Genomic DNA, 9,380 nt, shown 5'->3' on the forward strand with positions numbered 1-9,380 from the left:
CCTGTCCCCTCTGGGCTGGGGGGAGACAGGAGCAGCTCAGCTTCAGGCTTGGCCAGCGTGGGGACAGGCACGTCTCACCTTGCCCTCCCTCCCTCTTCCTCTCCTTGTTTCCACCCCAGACTGGGAACTGGGTCTGGCCCTGCTTTGCTGGTCCGCAGGGCTCCCCACGGGTGGCCCTGGCAGGGGACAAGTGGGACAGGTTGGGGAAAGGGGGAGACGGGAGGGACAAACACCAAGCCAACACCACCAGCTCCCAGCACACTGACTGGTTGCTCCAGTGCTGCGGGTCTGGTCCCCAGACTCACTCCAGCCCCGCAGCCCCCATTTTTCTGTCTTTTAAATCAAATTTCAAGGCAAAAATAGAGCCTGGAGATCTGCAGCGCCAGCAGCAGACAGAGAGGGGACAGTGACAGCGCCACGGCACAGGCTGGGGACTCTGGTTGCTCACTTGGCATCGGGATGCCCGAGCCAGGGAGCCAGTGCTGGGTCCAGTGGGGCTCAGCCCTCTCCCCAGGGAGCACTGTGAGGTCCCACTGGTGTTGCTGGTGACCAGTTACGCACGCTGTAGGTGTCGTGGGGCCAGGCTGGCTTCCCTGAGGATGCGCGGAAGGATGCCCTTGCCGACACCCCTGCCTCCCAGCTCCCCCCGCACGTGCTCGCCCGCCGCTGCCAGCGACCCAGACGCCCAAATATTGAGCTATACATTAAATTACCCGGGGGGAAAGGGCCTGGGAGGGAGCCGGAGCACGTTGGAGGGAGCGTGGCAGTTTGTTATGCTAACCGAGGGGGGCTCCGCTCAGGGGACATGTCGGAGAGGTCTGAAGAGCAAGGAGTTCACAGGCCCTCTCCTTTTGTCATGCTAAAAGTGCAACACAGAAAATATATACAGGCAGCTGCTCAATGGAGCGTGAAATACAAGTGATTTCTCCGGGAGCCCTGGGTAATGCGATGCAGCCCGGACAATGCCCGCCGCCGCCCGCCGCCGCCTTTGTGCAAAATGGGAAACTTCTGGGGGAGGAATGGGCACCGAGCGGCTCCTGGCATGCCAGCTGCCCCCAGCATCGCCCAGAGGTGGCGGGTCCCCCAGCTCGCCCCCCGGCTGCGGTGCCCATGGGGTCTCCCAGCTGCGGGACCGGCGGCAGCACGGGATGGGATGGGTTCCAGCTCGGTGGGTGCCCTGTGGCTGCCAAGCCCCAGCACCGAGGAAACGTCCCCCAGTGTTTACGGGGACCATGCTGGGCCTGGCACCCCCTCACCGGGCACGGGACCGGGGACCCCGTTAATTTGATGACTTTACAGGAGCATCGCCAACCACCCGTCGCGGCAGCTCCCTTTGCTGATGCTAATTCGAGCATCCCGGCAGGAGCGGTGTAAAATCAGTCCTCAAAGGGGCTTTTGTGTCCTGGGGGAGGGCAGCCGGGCTGGGGGTGCTCCAAGCATCCATCTTCCACCTTTCCCTCCTTTTTTTTTGTGTCTCGGTGGAGCTGAAAGCTGACGCTGTGGGGGCTGCGAGGATCCTGGGGCCCAGTATTTGTTCCAGAGAGGCACAGCTACCAGTTTGTGCAGCCCCTGTGGCCAGTGCTGTACCCCAGTGCAACGGCTGGGGGGCCCTGGGGGTTTGGGGTGGTGGTGGGCAGGTCATGAGGTATGCCCAGCCAGCAAAGGTGATGGAGCAGGTTTCTCCCTCCAACCCTGGCTTGGCTCAGCTGTGGGCACCTGGCAGCCAGAATTGGGCCACTTTGGGGGAACTGGGGGGACTTTTTGGCATCCCAGCCCCTGAGTTCTCCCTGCTGGTGGTGGAGGGGCTGCTCAGCTCCTGGCTGAGGCTGGTACAGGGGGCACAGGGGGCTGCATGCCCAGGCCGCTCCAGGGGTGCCTGGGGATGGGGGAGGATGTGGCACCCCAAGCCTGTGTACCCCAACCCGCGGGGGATGCTCGGGGCACAGGCCGAAGCGACATCTAGCGGGAAGTGCATCCCGTCACCTGGGAGATCGATATCCATGGCAACCCCTCGGGGCCACCAGCACCCTGCCTGGACCAGGACACCCACCAGCACCCGGCAGAGCCTCCAGTCAGGGTGAGTGGGTGCTCCTTGCAGGACAGGGCTGGCACAGCCTAAATATCTCTGAGCTCAGCTGCGAAGCCTGCAGACCCCCACCATGACGCAGGTGCTGGCACCGTGGTGGGCACCGAAGCCCCTTATCCACCATCCACCGTCACCTTGGACATGCTGCACCCGGTGGGCTCTGCCCTGGCCTCATCCAGCTTCAGCTCCTCTGGTGCTCACAGGGAGATGCAGCCGGGCAGCAACAGGGGGAGAAATGCAGGAGAGGATCCCATTTATCCTGCAAGGAAGACATGGGCAAAAGGACACGGCATGTGGGATGGTTACAGCCCTGTGGCATCGTCGCTCCAGGGAGTGCACAGGGAGGGGAAGGTCCCAGCTTAGCCAGCCCCGGGCCAGGGTGGAGGAGGATGGGGAGGCCACAGGGATGGAGCTGCTGCCACCCAAACCCCTGTGCCCTCCTTTGTCCCCAAAGTACGGTGCCCGGGGGCTGGGTGCAGGGGTGGGCATCGCACAGCCTCAGCTTGAAGGGGCCTGTCAGGTGCAAACGCACACCCACATGCATGTGCCTATGTACATAGGGGCTCGTACTGGGTTTGTGTGGCAAGGGTTTGGTGGCAGGGGGCTACAGGGGTGGCTTCTGTGAGACGATGCCAGAAGCTGCCCCCATGTCCAATGGAGCCAATGCCAGCCGGCTCCAGATAGACCCGTTGCTGGCCAAGGATGAGCCCATCAGCGATGGTGGAAGTGCCTCTGGGATAGAGTATTAAGAAGGGGAAAAAACCTGCAACAGTGCAAGAGAGGAGGGAGAATATGCGAGAGCAGCAGCTCTGCAGGCACCCAGGTCAGTGAGGAAGGAGGGCCGGGGGGGCTCCAGGCACCGGAGCAGAGGCTCCCCGGCAGCCCAAGGGGAAGCCCCCGGCGAGGCAGGCTGTGCCCCCAGCCCATGGAGCCCACCGGGGAGCAGTTTCCCCCCCACAGCCCAGGCAGGACCCCATGCCGGGGCAGGGGGCTGTGACCCGTGGGCAGCCCACGCTGCAGCAGCTCCCAGCAGGACCTGTGGCCCCGTGGGGAGGAGCCCAGGCTGGGGACCCCCCGGGGACCCCCACTGGAGCAGCTCAGGAAGAACCACTGCCCACTGGAGGACTCCTCAGGTTGGAGAAGTTGGTGGAGGAGTCTCCCATGGGAGGGACCCTGCGCTGGAGCAGGGACAGCGTGAGGAGCCCTGTCCCTGCGGAGGAAGGAGCAGCAGAGATGTGCGATGAACTGACCGCAGCCCCATTCCCTGTCCCCTGCACTGCTGGTGGGGAGGAGGGAGAGAAATCAGGAGTGAAGTTGTGCCTGGGAAGAAGCAGGGGGGTGGGGGAAGGTGTTTTTAAGTTTTGCATTTATTTCTCATTACCCTACTCTGATTTCAACGGTAATAAATTAAACTGATGTCCCCAAGTCGAGTCTGTTTTGCCTGTGACGGTAACTGCCGAGTGATGTCCCTGTCCTCACCTCAGCCCACGAGCCTTTTGCTGTGTTTTCTCTCCCCTGTCCAGCTGAGGAGGGCATTGACAGAGCGGCTCTGGTGGGCACCTGGGGTCCAGCCAGGCTCAGGCATACACATCCATGTATATGATACATCATCCGCCCCCCCATCCGTGCGCAGCTGGGACTCGGACACGCCGTCCCAGGGCGCGCCGGGACCACAGCTCCCAGGAGGCAGCGCCAGCGGAATCAGGGCGCCGTCGAGGGCCCGCCCCCGCCCAACTCCGCCTCTCCATTGGTCGCTTAGCTGCCAATCAGAGGGAGAGCTGCGGCGGATTGGCCGGCACGGGACGGTGGCGGCGGCCAGGCTTCCTGCGGCCGCCTTTGCACTGACCCCGGCATGGTGAGCGCGGGCCGGGGGTCCCTGCCCGGGGGGGGCTGTCCTGGGGTGTGCGTGTCCAGGCTGTCCGGGAGGGGGTCAGCCCGGGGGGGTGCATGCACGGGCTGTGCCGGGGGGTGCAAGCCCAGGGGGGTGCAAGCCCGGCGGGTGTGTGCATGCTCTGGGGTGCATGCCCGGAGTGTCCCGGGGTGTCCAAGGCCAGAGGGTGCATGCCCGGGGGGGTGCATGCCCGGGGGTGTTCCGGGGGGTTGCACGACTGGGGGAGGGTGCATGCATGTGGGTGCCTGCCGGGGGGGTGCGTGCCCGAGTGGTCATTCCTGGGCTGTCCCAGGGGTGTGCGTGCCTGGAGGGTGCCTGCCGGGGGGTGCACGCCCAGCATGTCCCAGGGGTTGCACACCCGGGGGGGGGACACATGTCCGGAGGGTGCCTGCCTCAGGGATGCACCCCCAGGCTGTCCCATAGCAGGGACAGGGGCTGGGGGAAGCAGAAAGCCCCGGCGTTGCAGGCTGGGGGGGGGCCCCCAGCTCCCCCCAGCTCTGGGAGCTGGGGTGCGAGGGTCAGCCCCTGCGGGTGCCCCCGGTGCAGGCGGTGATGGGGGTGCAGGTGGTGCTGAGCCTGCTGGCAGCCAGCGTCATGCAGAAGATGGCCCCACACTGCTCCTTTGCTCGCTGGCTCCTCTGCAACGGCAGGTACGTGGCCCGTCCCTCCCTGCTTGTTCCCGGGGGGGCCTTGGGGACACCCCCCGGCACCGTTGACAGCCGACGGCTCCCTTCCAGCCTGCACCGCTACAAGCACCCCTCGGACGAGGAGCTCTGCGCCCTGGCAGGGAAGCAGCGCCCCAGGGCCCGGCGGGACAGGTCAGCTCAGCTCGCGGCTTCGGCGGGCAGGAGGGACTTCAAATGATCAATATCTTGGTTTGGTGATAATGGAAGTCATGGCAGAGTGCTGTGGGTCGCCTCTGGGGATGTGAGGCACTGACAGTTGGGGCCGTGCGCAGGGCTGTTGGCACCATGGGGCGCAGGGGACAAGTAGCTCGTTGGCCACCGTCCCCAGCCTGGGTTTCCCTTGCAGGAGGATGAATGGCGTGACGGATGACAAGCCCCTCTCTGTGCCCCGGGACATCGACCTCCGCCTGGACACCAGCCCCATCACCGCCGTGGATGCTCTCGGTAACCCCTGTGCACCCTCCGCTCCCTCCGCACGCAGCACCCACCATTGCCCTGGACTCAGGACCCTTGGCTGTGCCCAGGACCCCCGCTGTCCATCTCCATAGCACGGTGACGTGTCCCTCTGTCACACCAGTGCTGCGTTATTTCCTGGACTACCAGTGGTTTGTGGATTTTGCCGTCTACTCCACCGCCGTGTACATCTTCACCGAGGGCTACTACTGCCTGGCGGACCCCCAGAAGGAGACGAACATCGGGGTGCTCTGGTGCCTGCTGACAGTCATCTTCTCCGTGTATCCTTCTGCCGGGTGCAATTGCCACAACCCGCCAGGTCCAGGCTGCCGGAGAAGGAACCCGCCATCCTTTGTTTTTCCCCATTAAAACCCAGCTGTGGTGGAAATCTTAAATTTACGGATTTATAAGCCACTCGCTGATGAGCTGTAAAGGTGCCTGATGAGAGCCTTCCCCCCAGAGAAGGAGGCGGTGGCCTAATGATGCAGATGCTTTACAAGGTGCTAATGAGCAGGGGGGGCCCACAAGTGTCGGGGGACACCCCGAAGTCCCTGGTTTCCTTGACAGCCGTCCCTCGCCTGCAGCAAGGTTTTCTTCATGGTGATGCGCCATTACTTCCGCTCAGAGGAGGGAGGTGAGCGCTCCGTCTGCCTCACCTTCGCCTTCTTCTTCCTCCTCCTCGCCATGGTGGCCCTGGTCATCCGCGAGGACTACCTGGAGTTCGGCCTCGAGCCCGGTGGGTGAGGGGGCATGGGGAGAGGTGGGTGGGCAGGGGGTCCCTGAGGGCTGTGTGCACCCCACTGATGGGTGGGGTCGCTCCCCACAGGGCTGGCCAGTGTCACTAGCAACCTGGAGAGCATCCTGAAGCAGCGGGGCTGGGAGTGGACGTGAGTTGATGACTGGGCAGGGAGGAAAATGGAGGTTTTGGGGAGGTTTTTTGGAGGTCTGGGTGGGGAACCCCTCCGGGGACCACCAGGGATGGGGCCAGCCCATGTTCCCTCTGTGCTACCTTCTCTCTCCACAGGCTGCCCCTCGCCAAGCTGGCTTTCAAGCTGGGGCTGGTGGCCCTGTGCTCCTTCCTGGGTGCCTGCCTGACCTTCCCGGGGCTGCGCCTGGCCCAGACACACCTTGATGCTCTCCGGATGGCAGCCGACAAGCCCCTGACCCAGTTGGGTGAAATCTATGGGTGGGGAAGGAGGCGGGGGGGTCGGTGCAGGTGTCTTGGGGCTGGGACCCCCTGGCTCTGCAGCTGCAGGGCAGCGAGGAGGTTTGGTGATGGGAGAGGGTGAAGGGGGCATAGGTGAGGATCGGTCCCTGCCCAGGGGGGGCACCAGGCTGCGTGGGGGTCTCTGATGGCTCTGCCACAGGGTCCTGCTCCACGTGAGTTTCCTGGCGCCTGTCCTCGTGGTGGTGATGTGGATCAAGCCCATCTCACGGGAATTCCTGCTCCACGCGCCCATGGGCAAGCAGACGGTGCAGATGTAAGTGGGGCACTGGCAGCGGGTCTGACTCTGTGCCCTGGCATCCTTGCCCTGAGGGGAAACGGAGGCATGGGCACACCAGTCCACCTCCTCCACCACCAGTAGCACCCCCATCCTCACCACCACCACCACACCCTGTTCCATCAATTACCTTCTGGGGTACAGGGGAGTTCTGGACCCTGAGATCTCCCTGACAGCCCCCTCCTCTTGCCCCAGCATGTCAGACTCTGCCTACAACACCGCGCGCCTCTGGACCATCGTCGGCCTCTGCCTGCTGCGCCTGGCTGTCACTCGCCATCACCTCCAGGCATACCTGGGCCTGGCCGAGCGCTGGGTGGAGCAGATGAGGAAGGAAGCCGGGCGCATCACCATCCTGGAGATCCAGCGCAAGGTCCGGATGCGAGAGCTGGGATAGGAGCGGGGGTGCGGGCACGGCCGCCGGCCTCCTGCTGATCCCCACTGCCCACAGATCACGAGGATTTACTGCTACGTCTCCGTGGTCAGCCTGCAGTACCTGGGGCCCATCATCCTCACCCTCCACTGCACGCTGCTCCTCAAGACGCTGGGTAAGGAGGCGGTGGGGGGAACAGGGGGGCTCAGGAGGGGCAGGATGAGACCGGCAAGTCATCGTCAAGCCATCAGTATCCAAGGCGTCCCCAGGCTCTCAAGACACAGTTTGCAGTTGGCACGACCTGAATGCACGCAGCAATGCTGGGACTCTGCCACCAGCACAGCTGTAGCACAGGGATGAGGCTGCAGCACGGGGACCGGCCCCCCACGGACCTGTCCCCTCTGTCACACAGGGCACCACTCGTGGGGGCTGTACCCAGACCCCCTTCCCCTCCCTCCGGCAGCGACCGCAGCACCGCCACGTCCCAGCGGCGAGGACAGGGAGGATGTGCGTGCTGCGGTGGAGCAGATCACCAGCATCTTGGGTGCCATCTTCACCCCTCTCTTCTTCCGTGGACTCTTCGCCTTCCTCACCTGGTGGGTGGCTGCCTGCCAGGTTGTCACCAGCCTCTTCGGCCTCTACTTCCACCAGTACCTGGCAGCCTCCTGACTGGGAGGTAGCTGGGATGTGCCTTGGGGCACAGCTGGTGCCCTGGCTGCTGGTCCCTTTGCTCCTGCCTTGGCTGGTTTCTCCCTTTGCACGTGCTGGTGGCACACATGGACACGCACGTGGGGATATTTCTGCCTCCAGGTCTTGGCATTATAGGTTTTATGTGTCTGGGCCAGCGCGGGCATCACCCGCTCCTGCCGCCCATCACCACCGTGCCTGCTCTCACCCTGCCGCCGCTCCAGCCCCTCCTCCCGTTCCTGGCCCCGGACAGTGATGGAGGAGCTGAAGTGCCATGGCTGGGTTCAGTGCTGCCTGCTCTGAGCTGACACGGGGACACTCTGCCACTGTGTTTCCTTTGAGGACACAGGGACACCACGCTGCCGCCGTGTTTCCCTGGAGGGCGGCAGCTCCTGCTAGCCCAGGCAGTCCGTGCCGGGCAGGGGACCCGGTGGGGATCGCCCCTCCGTGGTGCAGAGCTCATGGCCGGGTTGGAGTGGTGGCGCAGCTCTCCAGCACAGATTTGGGGGTTGCTTTGCCTAGCGTTTGCCCCCACCAGCTGCAGGCAAGGGTGTTTTTGTAGGGTCGCTGCTCCAGCCAGCTGGGATGGAGCTCCTTGGGGTCATCCCTCTGCTTCGTGTGAAATCCTCAGGCTCAGCAGCCCTGGCTGTTGGCTGTTTCAGAAATAAAGAAGTACCCCAGAGTAGTTTGCTGCTCTAAAAGCAGCTACTTTGTGCTTTGTGGCCCTGGAGCTCCTGGAGCAGGGCAGGGGGTCCAATGGTGCGAGGGTGGCTGCCTTGGGGCAGGGGGGCGAGCAGCAAAGCCCCCTGTAACTGCAGCAAGGGGAAGGGGCTGAGCACCTGCACAGACCCCGCCGTCGGGCTTCACTGCGTTCGAGAGCAGACCTGGCGTTTGCCCCATCGCAGTCTGACTTGGTGCCTGTTCCCGGCCCTTCCTCCCCCTGGGATCGCACCTGGACTGGTAACACAGTGCTCAGCCCAATGGTGGCTGCAGGGGGGGGACACACGGGGTACGCAGCCCCTCATCCAGCTCAGCCGAGCTCTTCCCCACCGCACGGTGGGTGCTAGTCTGGCTGCATGAAAAAGGATTAGCAGGTCTGGGCTGCTTAGAGAAAGGGAGAGGGGCTCTGATCCTTTTTGATAGCCTTGTAATGGTCTTAATTCCCTCTTGCTAAGGGCTGAGGCGAGAAGGCAGCCCTTTGCCTGGTGTTAACAGGGCTAATCCGGACAGCCCTCCCGAGTCACCCAAGCTGTGGATGCAGTAAAAGCCCTTTTGCCAAAAAAAATGACAGGGGAATTCCCCTCTTGCCAACAGCTGGGGAAACCAGAGCAGCACCATTAACCAGCCCAGGGCTGGGAAGAATTTGGCTCCAGCAGCACTGTCCCCAAGACACGGGTGGAAAAGTGCAAGGAAGAAGCGATTCCCGCAGGACCAGGACAGAGAGGGACTTGTTCCAGCCTGCGCCGTCCCATTAGAAGCCAGTCCGACTGCCTTGATGGCTCATTTATCTAATTTTCCCGGAGCATGCGGAGGAGCAGCCGGGGGCTGAGCTGGGGGAAGCCTGTGCGGAGGCAGGATGGTTGCTAGGGCCAGGGGTTGTGCTGCATTCAGACATGCAGACAGTTCCTCCCCTGAGATCTGCCCAGACGTGACCCTCTCAGGCGGGGACAATGACTGATAGACTAGCCAAGAGCAGGAGACAGAT

At 63.5% G+C, this 9,380-nt stretch overlaps 1 protein-coding gene across 2 annotated transcripts; it reads left to right on the top strand.

Annotated features, from left to right (window-relative positions):
- Window positions 1-3,874: 3,874 nt before the first annotated feature.
- On the top strand, window positions 3,875-8,357 carry TMEM161A (transmembrane protein 161A). 2 transcript variants are annotated; one of them, XM_037383569.1, is made up of 12 exons: window positions 3,875-3,941; window positions 4,524-4,627; window positions 4,715-4,795; window positions 5,010-5,107; window positions 5,241-5,397; window positions 5,701-5,852; window positions 5,943-6,003; window positions 6,141-6,284; window positions 6,484-6,597; window positions 6,814-6,988; window positions 7,067-7,163; window positions 7,401-8,357. In XM_037383569.1, the coding sequence occupies exons 1-12, from the start codon at window positions 3,939-3,941 to the stop codon at window positions 7,655-7,657; spliced, it is 1,443 nt and encodes a 480-aa protein (XP_037239466.1). In that variant the 5' UTR covers window positions 3,875-3,938; the 3' UTR covers window positions 7,658-8,357. The 2 variants fall into 2 exon arrangements, with proteins under 2 accessions (XP_037239466.1, XP_037239467.1); XM_037383570.1 differs by lacking the exon at window positions 6,484-6,597.
- The last annotated feature ends 1,023 nt before the right edge of the window (window positions 8,358-9,380 follow it).

Source organism: Falco rusticolus, chromosome 4, assembly GCF_015220075.1.
Source record: "Falco rusticolus isolate bFalRus1 chromosome 4, bFalRus1.pri, whole genome shotgun sequence".
Classification (NCBI taxonomy): Eukaryota; Metazoa; Chordata; class Aves; order Falconiformes; family Falconidae; genus Falco; species Falco rusticolus.

What these genes read in the sequence shown, in the direction of transcription:
- TMEM161A (XM_037383569.1), top strand. An exon ending in CACCGCCGTGGATGCTCTCG is followed by an intron (nt 5,108 to 5,240) that starts GTAACCCCTGTG and finishes CTGTCACACCAG; the next exon opens with TGCTGCGTTATTTCCTGGAC. An exon ending in GCTGCTCCTCAAGACGCTGG is followed by an intron (nt 7,164 to 7,400) that starts GTAAGGAGGCGG and finishes TCTGTCACACAG; the next exon opens with GGCACCACTCGTGGGGGCTG.